General features: G+C 30.9%; 1 protein-coding gene across 1 annotated transcript; it reads left to right on the top strand.

Annotated features, from left to right (window-relative positions):
• Positions 1 to 2,217: 2,217 nt before the first annotated feature.
• On the top strand, positions 2,218 to 9,635 carry LOC105642435 (binding partner of ACD11 1). Its single transcript, XM_012227257.4, has 5 exons — positions 2,218 to 2,419; positions 5,785 to 5,888; positions 6,040 to 6,115; positions 8,651 to 8,731; positions 8,811 to 9,635. The coding sequence occupies exons 1-5, from the start codon at positions 2,414 to 2,416 to the stop codon at positions 9,384 to 9,386; spliced, it is 843 nt and encodes a 280-aa protein (XP_012082647.1). The 5' UTR covers positions 2,218 to 2,413; the 3' UTR covers positions 9,387 to 9,635.
• Positions 9,636 to 20,492: the final 10,857 nt, after the last annotated feature.

The raw sequence follows: 20,492 nt of genomic DNA, 5'->3' as shown, positions 1-20,492 counted from the left end.
CGAGAGCAAATTTGCCTAATGCATGAGCTACTTTATTGTAGTTTCTACTAACATAATTGCAAAAGAAATCTGAACTTTAGCTACAGACCGAGTCAAGGATCAGAAGGTGATTTTCCATTTCATTATTGGGAAATTTATGCATTGGAGATGCTGCATGACAAATTGAGAGTCTAATTCAAGAACAAACATTTGCAGGCCCATCTCCACCGCTGCTTGAACTCCGAAAATAATCGCTTCTACCTTAGCTTCAGTTGGATGTAATTGCTGTCGCAAGAGTCGAGCACCAACTCCCATATCGTCCTGTCTATCATTTCTAACAACAAACCTTAGTTCGCATCCCAAGCAGCGTCAAAATTGACCTTGAACCACCCAGCTTCTAGAGGACGCCATTGACCAACTCCCATACTATACAGACTTTCCCCACAATGATCTTAGATATTTCGATATCTATGGTGGCTCAAATTTATTTTTAATTTTTATGAATATTTTTCCCACAATCAAATCTTGGATTTTTATTTTCATAGCTATGGTTTGTTTGTCAAGTTGCTACTTGTTACATTATTTAGGTATGCAATTTTTATCAATATAAACTTATTTACATTATTAAAATTTTATTTAATTCATTAGTGTATTATTCTTTATGTTGTTAACATCTCTATATTTTGAAGAAGATATTATTATATTATATATTTATTAATGTTCTTTTTATTTTGCCTAATTATGTAAAAATTAATTAATGTAATTATTTATTAAAGGTTATATTATTTTAAAATTATAATTATTAGAAAATAGTAACTACAACAAGTAAACACATGCAACACATTTTTAAATACTAGTTTAATAAGAATAAAAAATTAAATAATTTAATTAAAATTTTCATTCCATCTTTATTTTGAATAACCATAAAATTAAAATTTTCTATTTGACTGAAAATTAAAAATTGAATAATTAATAAAAAAATCTGGCTAAATAATTTAAAAAAATTTTTTTGGATGGATTCCAATCGGACTAGACTACCCATAATGCTAGTTTCGGGCCAGTTCAGATGCATTTTTCTGTTGCCTTTGAACTTAAATAAATCCTTAAACTTGAAAGATATCTTACGTGCAAACCTATTAGGAACGGATGCTGCTTTCTCTCTCCCTTCTTCATTACAATTTTCTTTCCTTTTTTCTACTGAAACGCAAAAACTAAGTATGTGGACATAGAGAGGGGCTAATTCTTGGGGTTGATTCTTGTCCCTTTTGATAGCCCATCCCTATTATTTTTTATTTTGTTGCAAATTTTTGTATTTTTTTTATTAAATAAGTTACATATCTATGTCTATTTGGTATATATCTATGTTATTTATGTTTCTGCTATTTTTCGTGGTTTATCTCAATATTGTGTGGAGTTTGTGATTTATGTGGAGTTTTTGTTTTATTTAGGGTGTACAATTCATGATGATTTTTGTCTTTTAGAACCTGGTAGTGCGGCCTGTTCCTCCACTGGATTTAATGATTCAAATCTTCTGTGTTCGTCATAAACAATTAATTTATGGATATTAGGCCACATACAAAAGATTCAACAAGTTTGTTTAGCCAGCCACTTTGAAAATCTATTAATTTTTCAAATTCACCTTTCAATTTTCATTAGTATATCTTATTAGATTAGTGAACAATAATTATTTTAATTATAATAGTTTTATTCTATGTTTGATCTTCACGAGATGGTCACGTCCTCCCTGCATTACTCATATTAATATGAAATTTTCAATGAAATCCTAATACATTATATAAAAAAAAGAAATCCGTAAACTTCCAATTTCAATGTAGCAGTTTTGTTCTATTCGAGCATAATATTGGCCATGCCTATTTTTAATACATGTCTGACATAACTATATATACAAATAACCGCTCTCCATTGTTTTTTATCATAACTCGAATAAAACTAACTGAATTATTAAAAACCAAAATAAATTAACTAAAATTGAATTGAATCAGTTGAGATTTTTGTTATCCTAAATGAGGCTATATAGTTTGCATTCCATTGTGCGGAATCCATTTATATCAGCTTACTAATTTCTCTAATGACATCATTGGCCCAATTTTTTTGACATTGAGGACCTAATTGAGCCCAATTGAAATATAAGGACTCAATTGTATTTTTATGCAACGTCCAGGAACTAATTTGGGTGTTCGGGTACTCCACCTCTTTATTACAATTTATTTATTAGTAATGCCCTTGTCCAAGTAAAAATATCTTTTAAGGTTAATTACGGATACGGAGGTAGTATTTATCTACAACGTGCCGCGACGGCCGGCGTCTGTTTCCTTCTCGCCCACGCGTGTATTTCAGAAAGCTCTCCATATAAATTCTAAGAATCGGAGTTTTCCATAATCGATCCTTCTCTCTCTCTTCAAAGCAGCTCACTATGTCGGTTAGTCATCTTTCTTTCTCTTTCCCTTTCTGTTTATTTAATTTTTATTTTGATTGGGGCTTAAATCGACCGTTTCAGATTCATTCATAGACATAGATCCGTTCTTGTTTGATAGGTTTATTGTTGGTTAGTCGCTTAATGATGCTATCTTATCGAATTGATTTCGACTTTAATAGATGACAATCAAATTTAGTTTGTAAAAGAACCCCTAGGGATCTTTGTTACCATTTCAATGCTTTTTGTCAGATTTTGCATCTTAATTTAAATAATTAATTTCTGTTCTGTCATTCAAATTTTGATAAATGATACAAAATGTGGGTACACATTGCAATGATTGAAGATAGAAATAACTTCATTATGAAGTTTATAATATGTGGTTTGTGTATTTGTTTTTCCATTTTTATTTGAATATCAATTAGGATTTAGCTGGGATTGGATCTTTTGGTTGTTATTCTCAGGCGGTGCAGTTTAAGAAATTGCTTTTATTTGTGAATACTAATGCCTATTAGCATAGGATACAGTAATAATTATTTTGCTTTGATGAAATTTGATGTTTTGGTTATTATTGTTTTATGAACAATAAAAGAAATAAGGAATAAAATCATCTAGCATAAATAGTACACATTTTAAAGTTTGTGCGACAGCATTCTGCCTTAGTTTAGAGGCTGGGCGTGAATCTTTGAACTTGCAATTGTACCACAACAAATGCTTAATGGCCTGGCAAACCCTCAAGTTTTCTTTTTTCTTTTTGATTCAATTCTATCCTATACTTGGAATTTTGTCAATTTGGTTTTAAAAAAAAAAAAAAAAAAAAAAAAAGAAAGAGTTGGTGATTTGTGTTCTGATTGCATCCGAGGGGTCATGGGAGAGTTGCTGCAAACATGACGTCCAAGGCAGACGTGTGAATTTGAAAACTTTGCTTAATTGCATCTAATCTTTATTTTCACTAGCTTTTTAGGCTTAGTGTTTGACCTGTTTGTTTTTATAGACTTGAGCCAAACTTCTCTGAAGTCCTGACATCTGGCTTTCAAATTCACAATGAGAATAAGAAAATTAAATTCATTATCCCAACTTCTATTTACCTTCTCCAACTGCCATCAATCCTTATCACAATCTTTGGCGTTGAGAATTTCCCTCTGTGTTTGTCAATTGTGTTGTTGTGTGTGTCTATTGTGCCTCCACACATTCATACCACTTGTTCAAAAAAAAAATTCTCTTTGCTGTTGCTTTCTGATAACAACAATCATAATGCATAAAGAGAAATGGAGTGGGTGATTTTTATTGGGGCAGCTAAATGTTCCTATAATCATGGATTCATTTGATTTAGTTTCTTCATACATTGTCCTCCATAAGTCCTTTCTAGTGATTTCCTTTACCTGCGACATCATCTAGTCCCTACTGCCTCCTGTTTGTATACTTATAGCCACCGCCTTCTTCCTTAAGTTTCCTCTTTGTTCACACTTCAACGTGTTGCATTCTTTAGGAACTTGAAGAAGATTGATATAGCAAAAATAACCTTAATCTTGAATTAGGCTAGATTTGACAAGAGAAAGTTGAAAAGGTCAAACTAATAGATCATAATTTTACCAATAAGCTACCAATGAACTGGTTCTTTTATTATTCAAATATTCATAATCTACTTTGAAGTTGAACATTACAGCCTTACTTGTAAGTGTATAATCCATTAGATTAAGGCCTTAATTATAAAATCCTGATAGAAAAATGACTTTAAACCATTTTAAATACATCCTAACTTAATTAGAAGGCTTAATGGTTAAAAGTACCTCAAACTTTGTGACTTCTTGTAATTGTATCGCACTATTCTTTTTAGTGTTTTTTTTCCCTAATTTAAAAATTTATTTGCAATTCTACCCTATAATCAAAAATAGAAGAATACACACAAGTTGTGCACATTTTGTTAGTTATTTATAAAAAATATTGTTAAGCAATGAACAAAATTGGAAAAAGAAATAAAAATAAAAAACTAATATAATTAAAAATATAAACATATTTTTATAAAATATGTATATATGAAAATATAAACATTTTCTCAAATACTTTTTATCATTATAAAATATGTCAAATAATTTTTTTTAAATAAAAATCGAGTTTGATTGGTTCAAAATGGAAAAAAAGTTATCTTAATCATGTCATAAAAGTTAATTTTTATTCTAAATAGACAAATTGAGAAAAGTCAAGGATTAATTAGAGATTTTCCCTTTTTCTTTTTATATGAAGGGCTTTCAGCCTACGTTTGCTGGAATGGAATGAAATAGGAATATGTTGTGTCTAGCATGGGATAGGAATTCTAATTCCATTTTTTTGTTTAGTTATAGGAAGGGGGGGAACAATAGAAAGACCAATATAAAGGCATAATTGGTATTTTGGAAAAGGGGGCATTTTTTATTTTTTGAATAAAAAGGAGGACTCTTCCCATTCTATTTGAACCCCACACTTGGAAATTCGTATTCCTATTCTATTCCCTTCCTATTCATTTTCTTTCTGTTTCACTTAGTTTTGTCCCTTGACTACCAGCAAACTATAATTTCTCAGACCTGAATATTATGTTAAAGAGCATTAAACTCAAGATTTATTATCTCATTTTCGTTTGAGATATCAAAAGACAGCAAAAAATCAAATTTTCTTTCTATTAGCAGAGAAATACATTTTGAAGTCTGATATGTGTATTAATCTGATTTGACTAGTTGTAGCCTTCTTGCTAGTATCTTTAGTAATTACTACAGTGGACTTTTACTTATTTGCATGTCATATAAAGTCTTCAATCATGTACAAGTTAGAAAGGATAATACATAAATTGATCCACATGGGGACAATATTATAGCACTCATCAAGATATTTCTCTCTTCTTACAATAAAAGCGGAAGTCAGATTTTCTCAATGCAAGTGGTGTCAATCTTGTTGTGAGGCCAAGATATTGTTGGTAGATCAAAGATTACTGTGAAGCTTCTTTTCTTCAAATCATAATTTCTGAATATGTGTCAATCCCCCTGCCTGTATATTAATAATTCTTGATGCTCAGGTAAAATAAATGTGAAGTAGCATAGGTGCAATGGGATCCGTGATAGAAAAAAAATTTCCCATTCGATAACCTCGCAGTACAGCTGAAAAGCCTTTTATATTCTTTTGTGTTTTCCTCTTTTCTTGTTCCTCCCTTACCTTGTTTGAAGGTCGAAAATTTTGTGTCTGTCATTATTATTCCCAACCACGATGTTGCGGTTCATATGTCCTTTCTTCTATTGTAACTTTGAAGAGGGTGCTACTACTTACATGTGAATTTTCTAAAAGATGTCTTGTACTTGGCATTATCACTACTTTCAAGGGTATTATTTTTAACCTTCATGCAGGTAAAAACAGTCAAAGTTAGTAATGTTTCTTTAGGAGCAACTGAGCGAGACCTCAAGGAGTTCTTTTCTTTTTCTGGTGATATTGAATATGTTGAAGTGCAGAGGTATTTCATTCTTTAGTTTCACCATGCATCTCCCTTTCTCTTTTTTTTCTAGTTCTCGTGTTCCTTAATACCCCTTCCCTTTTATTTCAACTCTTCTCTGTTTCTTCTGTCTTTGTTGTTTGAAAAACAATCATAACACATGCATGTGCAGGGATAATGAACATTCTCAAACTGCCTATGTTACCTTCAAAGATTCACAGGGAGCAGAAACTGCTGTTCTTCTTTCAGTAAGTAAATTCGTACTACATTTGGTATCACTAGATTATATCTTCTACTTTATATTTTTCCTTGTGCTCATTTGGTATTCACGCCTTGTGAATTCTTATTGATGATGTCTTCACATGGCATTTTAATCAGTATCCTGATAATAATCCTTTGTCCATGGTTAACTTCTTTCTACGTGATAAATAACACTCATTTGTCCTTATATTGAAGTTTGACTTTTCTGATTTAAAGATTTCTCATATTAAGAAGTTAGCCTTTCCTCTTATTTATGTTAGCAAGGACATCATTTATCATTATCGGTGATGCCCCAAGTAATAAATTTTCCTTGAATTTGATTGCCTTATTCCAGTATCTACAGTGATGTAAATTTTCTACATGTGAAAATTTGCATCGACCTAGAACCATAATAAGCAGAATTGGGCAACAATGGATTGTAGACTATGTGAGTGGTAAGAGAGACTCTTCTTCTTAGGCGCCCGTAACCCAGCATGGTCCATCTCAAGATTTGGAGCACAATTTATGATTCCAATTCATAAAAATAAATGAAGGCCTGGGACAACTAGCACTCTTTTCCTCTAGAAAAGTTCTTAAAAGTGAGAGGGAGTTGGAGATTTAAAGTCCTAACCTCCTACATGACGAGGCAGCTGAATTAGTGCATAGTTGACTTGAGTGGACTTGTATAATTCTTGTTACAGCACCCTCTTTCTCTGCTTTTTTAAGGATAAGTGTTATGGTCCCGAATTTGGATCTAGTTATGGGTCTTTGAATTAGGGGGATCAGGTTGATGGGTGTCTTAAAAGGAGTTTTCTTCCTTCTATCAATGGTGACAGACTTAGAGAGAATCTGCAATCTCCTAGAGTTTGTTAAGAGAGAATTCTATAATCTCTGAGTTTTAGGAACTCAAAACCTTTTCATAAAATTCTGCTTACATTTTTCCTGATATCACAGCCTTCTAAACAACTGAATGCAAAGCTAATTCTACCCGCTACCCACTAATAACTACCCATTACAATAAATAACTTGCTTGACCACCCCACTAATACCCACTAACAAAGAAACTGATAATAACATGATAAACACTGAATAACTAAATAAAACTATCTTAAATACAGCAGTAAAACTACCCTAATTATAGTAGCTTCATAACCATAACATAATGGATGTGTAGGGTAATTGGTATATACAACTATTTTATTTGGAAAACACAACTCCATTTGTTTCACATAAAATATTTGCCAGGAAAATTTAAAAATTTTCTGTAATTTGTGCTGTTTGTGATGCTTGTGAAACTTAAAGGAAAATATTTTCTTAGTCAAAAGGACTTGAGATGACTTAGTTTCTTTTTCAAAAGAAGCATTTTCCTAACTCTGAAAAACTTACTGAATAGTGAATGAATTTTTAGAAGTACATAAAAACATACCCATCAGTCCAATTTCCGCAATTGGTCATCTTCTACCAGCTGCCACGGTTGTTGACGATTGCCATGATATACCTTTTTGCGTATTTTTTTTTTCTCTTCGCAGTATTCAATTACATAGATTTTTTTGTAAAAAACAATTTTTTAATATATTTTAAGCATTAAAAGCTAATTTCTGGCTGATTTTCAATAATTCAACCATACAACAATGTAGGTTGTTTTTCCGGGAAATAATTTCCACAAAGTCTGTTTCTGCCCAATTAAATTGGGATAAATGGTCTTCAAAATGTTGCTATGTTAGTCTTTTTAGGCTTCTATCAAGTGATGGAGAAACTTTGCTCCTTATGGTGAAGTTTCTTGTAACCGAAGCTGAATCAATGTAAAACATTTTTATTCTCCAAAGCTCAAGATGTATAGCGAATCTTGTTTATGCTGAATATTTCAGTAAGTAATTAAACGTAAAAAATTTATGTGATAATTGCCAACTATTGAAGCCATGTTATTGCTGCTGGTTGCAATTGTGTTTCTTCTGTTAGAAACATAATCACTTGAAATGTATTTTCCTTCCAACCTCAAGTTCTATAACTCCAAAAGTTCCTTGAGACAACTGCTCAAGCTTTTCATTGAAAATAAATAACACAAGCATGACTACATTTGATCATTTTTATATCCTGTGAATCCACTAAATCATAGTTGTATGTCGTGAAAAAGATGCAGATTAATATTGAATTTTGGTTATAATGGTATGTTTACCTGTTTTATCGAGAGTCTCTGGCTACTGGATTTTTTTAGGTCTAGGGTTGCAACTTTGCACTATTCTTCCTTTGCTCTTCAGGTTGCACTAACTTCGTTAACAAGTGGACCTTCACCAGTTTAAGTGGATTCTAAACAGTAAGACACAATTTGCTGGAATACTGGCATGTTCTCTCAACCAAAATTTGAAAACTAACTATTCTTTTCAGTAGGCATGTGAAATTGTAAAGTGGGAAGAACAATGATAGTCATCTCTTCTCTGTGACTAAATAATTGACCTTTAACTTTAGAATCAAGTATCTCCTTCACCCCCCCGCCCCTTTTTTCCCGTAAGTATCTATGATGAAGTTTCAATTTCTCATGCCAGGGAGCAACAATAGTAGATCTGTCAGTTACCATAACTCCGGATCCAGATTATCAGCTGCCACCAGAAGCTTTAGCATCCTCTGTAAGAACTTTGTATTGAACTTCTGTTATTGTTTACATGATAAAATGTTGTTAACCTGAATATGTCCAAATCTCTGCAGGCAACAGAAAACACAACTCCTGGCGGTGCTGAATCTGCCTTCCGGAAGGCAGAGGATGTAGTCAGTAGCATGCTTGCTAAAGGATATATCTTAGGCAAAGATGCAGTGAACAAAGCAAAGACTCTTGATGAGAAGCACCAATTGACTAAATCAGCCTCAGCTAAAGTTGCTTCTTTTGACAAAAAAATAGGGTTGACTGAGAAGATTAGTGCTGGCACAACTGTTGTGGGTGACAAAGTCCGGGAAGTGGATCAGAAATATCAGGTTTCAGAGAAAACTAAGACAGCATTTGCAGCAGCTGAGCAAAAAGTCAGTACTGCAGGATCTGCTATTATGAAGAACCGTTATGTTTTTACTGGGGCTGCTTGGGTAACAGGAGCTTTCAACAGGGTTGCAAAGAAAGCTGGGGAGGTTGGCCAGAAGGCAAAAGAAAAAGTAGGAGTTGCTGAAGAGGAGCAAAAGCGGAAAATGGTAGATGAATTTGCACATGTTCATCTATCTGAGTCACCAAAAGCATCTGGTGAAAGTGAGCAACCACCTTCTAAGCCTGCCCCTGTTCAAGGTTTGATCCTTTGATTTACTACTGTAAAATTTTTTTTTTTTTTTTTTTTTTTTTTTTTTTTTTTTTTTTTTTTTTTTTTTTAAAATGAAACTTTTGGATTTGTTATCTCTTGATTGCTTGCTGGAGTTAAATTCAGCTCAGAAAAGTGGCAATTTAGGAAAGGGTGATTAATTAGTTGGATATGGTTGCATGTACGTCTTTTCTTACTAAGAATGTCAATATACTGGACATTGGTGATGGTTAATATGCTTTTGTTATTTTTATCTGTTCTTTTTTTTTTTTTCCCTCTCTTTTTCTTCACTTGAAATGAACCTCTCATTTCTCATCTCGTAAATCTTATTATGTAATAATTCAGGCTTAACCCCTTTATTTAAAGAATTGCTGAAAAATGAAATTGTTAGTTTGGACTTTTATTAACTAAAATAAGCTATGTTTGGTAAGTCCTAATGAAATGTAATTAAATGAATTTTTATTACATGACATTGTATTAAAAATACATTTAACTATACTAGTCTTTTTATAATATGCGATACTCGGTGGCTATACTCGTTCAATTTTTTTTATGTCAATGTTCGCTTTTATTTATTTTGTATACTTGTTTTTATTTTTTAATGTTAGATATTGGTTATAATTTGTCTTATACTATTTAGATTTTTATAATGTTAAAAAAATTTCACATGAAATTAATATGAATATAATAATTAATTAATAAAACAGCAGTGTGTAATTTAATTTATATCATTATTTATCTAAAATTCATTATAATTATATATGTATAATTTTATAATATCACCTAATAAATACATTTCAAAATATATCAATACATAGATATAATAATAAAATATTATATATATTTTTTAAAAAAATAAAATTTTTAACTTTTTCGTTATCTTACACACAAAATTAAACAATTTTGAAAGGTTTAATTATATGTTTTCTATTTAAAATATTAATTTTACAAATATATCTCATCAAATCAAACATAAAGAAAAAAAAATATTATAAAAAACATATTATTCTTTGTCTTTTATATCTAATCTAAATAAAATATTTTAAATCATAATAATTAAACAGAATCAAATGTTTAAAAAATGATTTGGAAAAATAAAATATAAAATTTTCAAATGTCTCACAATTGTATTTATTTATAAAAAATAAATTTTAAAAAAATAAACCTTAAAAGTTTGAAATGTTTAATTATTTATATGTATTTATGTAAAAAATAATTTTAATAAATGATATTCAATCAATTAATAAAATATAATTTTTTAATTTATAGCGATTAAGGTTATTTTAGAATATTCAAATTTTATTAAAAAAGTTATCAAAAATTTAGTTATTTCTCCCCTATCTTCACTATAGATAGATTGATTACATCACATTCTATGTTTACATTACATTCTATAATGCTTACCAAAATTAGTGTTTTCGTTTTCGTGTTTTAGCCTTCACCCTTGCCTGCTGTTCCGAAACTTTGATAGGTCTATGTTCGAACGTTTGCTCGTCTTGAAAGTCCTCTTTACCTCTTTTTAGTTCCAGCTTTCAGGGTGAGCAAAGTTCAGGACTTGTTAATCCTAGTTAAGGGCTTGTGCCTCAGTGCTTCTACTTGCATGGCAATGAGCAAATGTGCTATAAATAAATAATTTAACTTCTAATCAATATAAATAAAGTTAAGATAAATAAATAAATAAATTAATTATATTAACTCAAATTTTTAAACAAAATACTTATATACTTATTCAATATTGATAGCAACATTTTTAATTTTTAAAATTAAAAAAATTTCGTGATAGTTCATATTAAATGCAAGATTTAATATATCTATTTATGAGTAATCTATTTCATCAACAAAAGTTAAATGCAGGAGTTAAATTATTAAATATATCTATTTGTGAGTAAGATATTTTAACTTTTAATTAAATTGCATGGTGTATGATCTGTTTTTTTAATTGGTCAGACAAAAATTTGAGTAAACATAACGCCACTAAAATCCATAAAATTTCATACTTGGAAATGAGCATGGTTATAAAACGCTCTAGCTAACATATGATCATTAATATTTATTTGTCTCCGAATTCACTTAATATCAATATTAAATGTAGACATTAAAAGAGTTTTACAATCTTTAATAATAATATCAAAATCAGAAAAGTCTTGTAAGGGCGAATGTAAAGCATGTAAAATACTCCGATAATCCGTACAAATGCATCCCGCTTTCCATCTACATTTTAATTTTAACATCATCGAATGTCACAAATCTTATTATAATACATCGTTTTTGCCCATTTACGCATATTGATTAAAATTTTTTCTAACCATTATTTAAAATTTATTTCAATGTAATTCTGTTATTTGATTTTAAGTAGAAATGGGAATATGGGATATTGCAACTTTTGTGCTACAATAGCCGTATCTGTTTAAAATTTTATTATTTGTACCTGTCTCAAATCTATCTATTTGGCATGAGGATTTTGAAATTGCGAAGGCTTGATTCGATCAAGCGATGGAGTACTGAAAACAACCTATAGCGCTTACTCTCGGAATTCCTATTACCTGTTTTCAAATTTATTTCAAGTTTTACTACTGTACTCGTTCTAAATCCATAACGGATAGCAAAGTTTAAATTATACAAACTTGAATTTATTTAAAATATATATTTTACAAATAATGAGTATAACAGTTGTGGATACCCATGACTAAACTTCTTTAATATAGCGAGTAATGGCTAACAAGTATCTAGATACATATACCTGTATCTTATCCTTATCCGGTATAAATATTAATTTCACTATTCGTTTCCTTCTTAAACTATTTATAACTATTTATAACTATCTATATTCTCATTAAACCGATCTACCTAAAATTTCTAAATGATTACAGAACCATTCATACTTAATTTAATAATACATAATATATTAATTTGAAAAGAAGTATCGATGTAGGGAAGAAATATTGAACTTTTATAACAGCTAATGCATCGCCTAAACCTAAAAAATAAGAGGTAGAGATAAGTGTTGAACTCATAATCTTCGGCTCATACCAACGATCATGGTTGGACATTTTAAGGTTAGGTGATGCTGACCCTGTAATAACTTAGTAAAAGATGATGATGATGTTTTTTTTTTATTGGTCCTAAGTTACTAATTTTTAATGAATTAGTAACAATTTCTACAACTCGTGTGGCAGTAGTAATAATAAGATTAACGCATGAATGCATGACGAGGCTTATCAACTCAACTTTATGAGGAGCGCAAAATGCTTCCCTAAGTAATAATGCATACATGTGCTTACTTTAAAACTACTGCTTCATCATCTTTTAGATAATTTTTCGTTTAAAATATAACTAAGTATATATACATTTATTCATTATGTGCTTACGATCTACAATATGTCATACTTTGAAATTTATGCTTCATCATCTTTTAGATTATCTTTGTTTAAAATTAAAACATGACTCCACATTTATACATTTATTTATTAACTAACTTTTATGAACACGTGTACTCATTTTTCATGATTTAATTTCTTTTATGTATAATATACTCCTTCCGTTTTATTTTATTTGCTTGTTATTTTCTTTTTTTGGATATTCCAAAATGTTTGCAGGATTTTTAAATTTAGACATAAAAATAATTATTTTTTCTGTAATAACCTTTATAATTGTTCATTGAATAATAGGCTTTTAGTCTCTTAATGAGTTATTAAGGGTAAAGAAGGCAAAATAACTTTTGTTGACTAAATTTTTAATATGCATGTTTTATCAAACCAAATAAAATGGGACGGAGGGAGTATTATATATTTTATTCTCAAAATATTTATTTCTTAGATCTAAATCATGTTTGTCAATTTGACTATTCATAAATGAGTTAACCTTGACTAATATAAAATGTGATTTTTAATTTTTAAAAATAAAAATTCAGAGTAGTTTTAGTGATAAATTAATTTATCCTAACTTTATTTATATATTGACTTAATAAATTATTTGTCACGATCCAAAATTGTGGGCCGGACTGACACTAGAGCGTAAGTAAGTTTAAGGTCCCTGAGATCCGTAGTAAGCTTAATTTACGAAAAATCCGTTTCTTTTAAGCCAACTCTAGAAACAATAAGCCATATTTCGATGTTATTAAATTGTTCTATCAATTGAATCTTTGGCCCAGCTTCAATATTTCAAATAATTCATAGCTCAAGTCTGTGTACTTTTTTTTGTACAATTAACGTCATTCATAATATGGGCAAATTGATCCATTCATATTTTTAGAGAGACAATAGAAATTAATCCATAAGTTTACTGACTATCACATTATTAATTTTACATAATAAAATGTAAAACAAACACCCTAACTACGGAGCCCATTAAACGGACACAGATTCATACCTACACACAATACTGTATATTTAAACATTATCAAAAGCTAGAAATTACTATTATAACTCAGCGAAGAAGAATGCAGAGCTTATTTGGATCAATAAAATATTTACCTCCTGGGAAAAATTTTAAATGAAAGATGTAAGTTTCACAAACTCAGTGAATAATGATAAATAACGCATAACCCAAATAATCACGCAAAATGCTTTTCAAATTTATATAATGAACAAGCATGTGTCACGACATTAGCATGTTCAATGATATCATATTCATATCAAGTGGAGATTAGTTAGTGGTGTCACTGAAACCCCCAACAAGTCATTCTCACACATGGCCTGTCTTCTCATACGTGTGCACCAGGGAGCTGATCTCCCTTATATGGCCAACTGGTCTAATCCTCATCTGACCAGTCCCCACATTATTTTCCATTTCCTCTTTTCTTTTCATAATTAACAGGAAGCCACCCTATAGTTTTTCCATATCATTCATATCATATTTCATCAGATGCATACGGGAGTGTCGATCTCCCTTTCATAGCCGACGGTATCTGAGATCGCCCTCACAACTTCATGGTGACCCACTTCATCCCAATTCCACACGCAAACAAGGCACATTATTATCATATCACAAGTCATATCAATAATCAATATGTAACACATGAGTATAATCATGGTGTATATGATTATATAATAGTCGTATAGTTAAAATATTGTATTTATACGGTGGATAATGGCATTAATAATTATATTTCAATAATATCTTATTAATATGTGAAGATAAGAACTGAGTATCGCATATATTTATATAGTATAGAATGAATGATGCTTATATGCAGGTAATGGTATGTACCATTTATTATTACTCATAGTGATAGAAGAAAAGCAAGCTTTAATTTGGATTTTAATTAGCAGGAGCGGTGGACGAACTCGGTTGATCTAGATAAAACATAAATATAAAGAAAAAATTACATTAGACAGATGACTTTCCTTAAATAAGAAATTAAAAAATTAATTTAATATATATTTGCTTAAATATTTAACTGCTACAATAAATCTGATTACTATCAAAATTTCTGGCGGTATTTCCCTTAAATAGGACTTTCCATTTGTTTCAATATTAGCAATTTAATATACTTCTCAATTACTCCTCACACAGCCCATCCATTTGGCAATCAATCAATTCAAATATCTAACCGCCATAAATAGCAATTTATATTCAAAGCTTATAAATTAAAATGAATCTTCATTATGATTTCTGTACATCCTTATATATTATTTTAGATCAGCCTCTAAAAATCAATAACTTCTATTAACTAATCATATCTTTTTAAATAACCTAATAAACCACCTTCATAATTCATATATCATAATTCTAATTTCGAAATAACTATTACCTTTCCACCAATAGGTTCCCTTTTGCTTAAATTATTTTCGATCTCCAAATAACTCGTATGACACTACGTAATTAATTTGCTTCCTCATTTAATCCTTAATCCTTAATAGTCATAAAAAGATATATTTCTATTTTCACTTATGAATTTACCTCAATCAAGATTATAATTCCCTTACATATACTCCTTTCCTATTTTATGATACAACCTTAATCTTTAATTCAAATTAAATTACACCATCAATTTCCTTTTTAATAGTTTAGTATATAAAATACATCTAGTTTAATCTACCTTAAATCCATACTACATTTCTCACCAATATTATCATCAAAATTCTTAAACTAAATTTATTTAGCAACAATTAGAATTTGCTTTAATTTATTAAAGCTTTCTAATCAAATTAATATTCACTAACAATTATTCTAATTTGTTAAAATCCTTTAATTATAATCAATATTTATAAACTGTATTGGGAAAACACCCAAAATATATCACTGTCAGAGTTGGTTGGCTGGAGTCGACAAGAATGGCGGTTGTGTTCGCCGGAGCAAAGAGAGAGAAAGCTCAGAGCCACTAGAGTCGCTTGATCATGCAAAAGTCACCAGAAAATCGAAAAGAGCACTGGCGAGAGGACCGAGACGAAGCTACCTTTAGCAATTTCGCCTGAATCGTGAGCAAGGGGAGACGCGACATAGAGTAGCGACGGAAGGCTGAGATCACAGCTCGCCTCTGCTGCATTCATCGAAAATAGAAATAGAGAGAGCGATGGCGAGGAGTGGTGGTGTGATGGCAAGGGGCGGCGTCGGTTGGCGGTGGCGACTCAAAATAGAGAGAGAGAGAGAGAGAGAGAGAGTGAGAAGGGCTAAGCACCGTTGGGATGAAGAAGAAGAAGAAGAAGAAGAAGAAGAAAGGAAAGGAAAGGAAAGGAAAGAAAAGAAAAGAAAAGAAAAAGAAAAGGAAAGCTTCTAAGGCTTTCTAGATCATTCCAGTTCGATTCAAACTGGATTTGGTCCAAATCAAGATTTACTCTGATTTTCACTTAGTTTGAAGACTTCAAACTGGTTTACAGGTCTGGTTTAGCAATAATAAAATTATTTTTCACTAAATTTCATTGGTTAAAATTTACAATTAAATTTTTAAATGAAACATCTTTGAAATTGAATTTTTGGGTTATTTCAATTCTCCCCTTCTTATAAAAATTCATCCTCGAATTTAGAAATGAGAAGGGTAGGAGAAATATCATACGTAATGATTAAATAAGGACACATTTATTTACAAGGAAATATGACAGATTCAATTAACACAAAAATAAGAAGCCTCGAGAAAAGATAAGGATATTTCTCTCGCATTTCGGCCGCAACTTTCCACGTGCATTCTTCTACAGAATGGTTTCTCTCTAAGACTTTGACCACAGGAATCTCTTTAGATTGAAGCTTACGAATTTGAAACTCGAGAATCCTAACTAGTACCTCTTCATATGTCGAATCTCCACTCGAATTTCTTGAAGTTCTAATACATTCGATGGATCAAGAACGTATTTTCGTAGTATGGACACATGGAAGACTGGATGAACATGAGAAAACTCATTAGGTAAGTCCAACAGATAAGCTACTTTTCCAATTCTAGTAATTATCGGTTAAGGTCCAATATATCTAGGAGCTAACTTCCCTTTCTTGCCAAATCGAAGTATTCCTTTCATAGGAGATACATTGAGGAAAATTGAATCACCTTCTTGGAACGTTACATCTTTATGTTTAGGGTCAGGATAACTTTTATGTCTATCAAAAGCAGTCTTGATTTGATCTTGAATGACAAGTATTTTTTCGTATGTGAAACGACCCGAAAATTTAATTTTGTAAAATTTTTATTTAAAAACTAAATTTTAAAATTGACCAATGAGATTATACAACAAAATATTTTATTATTGCTAAACCAGACCCATAAACCAATTTGATTTTTTCGAAAACCAAGTGAAAAACCCGTAAACCGAGTTAAATCACTGATATGGACCAAACCAGTTCGAATTGAACCAGAATGGTCTAGAAAACGCTAGATTTTTTTTTCCTTCTTCATGTTTCTCTTCTTCTTCTTCTTCTTCCTTCTTTTCTCTCTGGCGCTGCTCACCGCTCGCCTCTCTCTTTCTATTTTGTGGTTACTAGTCGCCTGCGACAGGCCTGACGATTGCGCTGGTACCCTTCACCGTCGCGCTTTAGCTCCCCTCTCCCTCTGTTTTCATTCGACTAGATGCAGCAGCAGTGCCACGGCTCAGGCGCCGTCGATCCCAACCACCGATCATGCTCGACGACACGCCTCTCTCCGTTCGCGACTTTGGTGGTGGCTGCAGCACAGGCGAGATGCAGTTCTTCTCCCTTAGATCGACGGCGATGATGGCAACGGCTGTCGACCCGATTTTGGCCAGTTGGCTCGCCAATCTCATAAACAAACAGTAGATTTGAGCTCCTTGTAACATTTTGAGCATTTTGGTGTGAATTGTGGGTCCCGAATATGTATGACACAACCCAAGAGGGGGGCGAATTGAGTTTTCTAAAAATAAAAATTTAACTTTAAAAACATACTCAGAATTCTATAACAGCGAAAAAGTAATGCAGTTGTGAGAATAAGTTATTGATTAGAACTTCCTCAAAATGCCCTTATGTAGAAAATAGAAAGACTTTGCAAAGTAAAGTTATTGATAAGAACTGCTTCACAATTTCTTATGCAATATCAAAACTACTTTATGAAGGAAAGCTATTATGTTTAGAACTTCCTAATAAAGTTTAGATAAATATAAAAGACTATGTGAGAAATAGTTATTGAAATCTGAACTGCTTCACAAAGCTTCAATCAAGATTAGAAAACTGATTAGAACCCAAGTAGTGAAATATACTGAAAATAGAAGAACAATTTAGAACTTGGTACATTCACTGAGCAGAAGTCCAGAGTTCTAATGTTCAGAAAAGACAAAGCTTATTCCAATTTGGAACATCAAAACCATTAACAACTTTTAGCATTTCTACAATATAAACAGAAGTGTGTGAGTAAAATAGTATCAAGAAGAACTTCATAAAAAAAGATTAACACAGTGATTTATAGTGGTTCGATACTAACTCGCCTACATCCACTTTCCAATACTCATCTTGAGATCCTCAACTATGTTATCTCTTTTCAAGGGTAAGAGACAAACCAACAGTACAAGGCAATAGATAACTCCTAGATCTACCCTTTGTCCCACTAGATTTTCCAAAGGTTCTAATTAACCTCAACCCTTTCTGTTTTTGGCAGAGAATAGAAACTTAAATCAAGACATTAGAATCTCTCTCATGGAGAAGGTCGCTTAATAACCTATTTCACAATTGCTTTTCACCTAAGCTATTACACAAAAGTTTATCAAATGAAAATCTGTCTACTAAAGATTATAGAATCTAAATAGACAGAGAAAAATGCAAATATAAGCACAGGAAAAACAATTTTTAAGATTAGAAAATCGTTTTAGAAATCAGAACTGTTTTTCAAAAGAAGTTGTTATAAAATTTCTTTTCTCTTGTAAAGATAAAACGTAAAGTATTAAGATAAAAAAAATAAAGGGGGTTGAGAATAAGTTTTGAGAGATAAAAAATATTATCAATGGACGAACACTCTTAAAAACTTTTTTTTCTCCCCACGTCTTTTAAAGAAAAGACGCCTTTTATAGAGATGGATAATAATCCCGTTTTTAGAAAGTAAAATATCTTTTTCAAATTAGAATATTGACTTTCTATTTTTAGAAGATACGAAAATATTTGTTACCTAATCTTTTGAGTCGATATTCTCTCTTTTTAGTAAGCGAATAAAAGAAAATCTAACTTTCCTTCAAAAACAAGATTTCCGTAAATAAGAGGAATTTTTTTTTTTCGAAATAAATATTTACCAAAAACGATTTGAGATAGAATCTCTTTCATTTAGGTAAGAAGATAAAATCAAGATTTTGGATATCTTTAAAAATTTGTTTTCGAAAATGAAGAGCATAAAAATCTTGTTCGATTTATTCTTATTACCAAAGTCGTTTGAGACAAAGTCTCTTTAATTTAGATAAGTGAATAAATTTCGAACCTTTATGAAGATAATTTTTGAAAAATTAAAACAAGCTTTTTCTAAGATATTTATTACCAAAAATGATTGAGAGAAGATCTCCTCCATTTTAGGTAAGATAATCAAGGAACGAAAAAAGCTTTTGATTTTTAAAGAGTTATTTTTGAAAAATCCTTTTGATAAAGAGAGAAGAAATTAATTTTGTGCTTATAAATGGATGTTCTCTCTATCCTACAATGAATCCTAAAAATCTAACCACTAAGGTCTTCAATAGTCTTCATGATCCTTGAAATTATAGGACTTTGTCTTGTTTATTTATTACCTTCCATATATAATCTGCTTAAAAATATTATTAGTATAAATAATATAATTTAAATTTATCTATTTTGTTTCAATCATCAAAATCTCGAGATAAATATTTGACCCTTGAGCCAACATTCTCCCCCTTTTTGATGATGACAAAACCAATAAATTTATCAAACATAAAACATGTGCTCCCCCTAAATTTATGCATGTCAATAAAATATAAGTTCTAAACATGACAAATGTTCTATCATGAAGCAGGTTTAGAACATGTATAAAACTCCGCCTAAGTTAGTGAAGTAAAACATCTATGGGGACTTAGAACAGAAAGTAATTTTAGAAACTAATATTAGAACAGACAAATAGAAAGGAAAATTTCAAGTTCTAATAATCAGAGCATATAATCAGAGCAATAAGAATAGAATAAAAATTGATATTAGAAATGGAATAGAAATCTTAATTCTAACCTGCAGGGCATACGTTAGAACAAGAATCTAAGTTCTAAAAACTAACCAATCAGTTCATCATGTAAAACATATAGCTCACAAAATAACACAGATTAGAAAATACTAAGCAATAAGATTTAAGCATTAAAGTTACCACATATTAGCAAAGTGCTTAACCATCAAAATATCCTATGTTCTCTCCCTTTTTGTCATCATACAAGAGGGTTAATAAAGATCAGAGCAAAAACAGATAAAAAACACAACCAAAAAAAAAAATTGTTCACAAATTATAGACAAATAAAGTAAATAAATCAGAGGGATTTGGGTTCAGTTCTAAGCCTCTTAGAACTTCTGAGATTTTGAGCAGGAGCGGTTTTAGTAGAACTTTCTAGATGCTTAGAAGAAGGGTGTAGTGGAGGCTTTCTTTCATGAACTTTGTGTTTGCCAGCAGTGTGCTTTACTCTCTTTGGCTTTTCTGAGGCAGGAGTGTAGGGTGTTCCCTTGACTTTCAGAGTAGCTAGCCTTCTTTCATTAATATTCTTCA

Source organism: Jatropha curcas, chromosome 11, assembly GCF_041381405.1.
Source record: "Jatropha curcas cultivar XTBG-Jc1 chromosome 11, XTBG_Jcur_1.0, whole genome shotgun sequence".
In the NCBI taxonomy this organism is placed as follows: domain Eukaryota; kingdom Viridiplantae; phylum Streptophyta; class Magnoliopsida; order Malpighiales; family Euphorbiaceae; genus Jatropha; species Jatropha curcas.
Note: the sequence above shows the minus strand (reverse complement) of the source record. Positions and strands in the feature narration are given on the sequence as shown.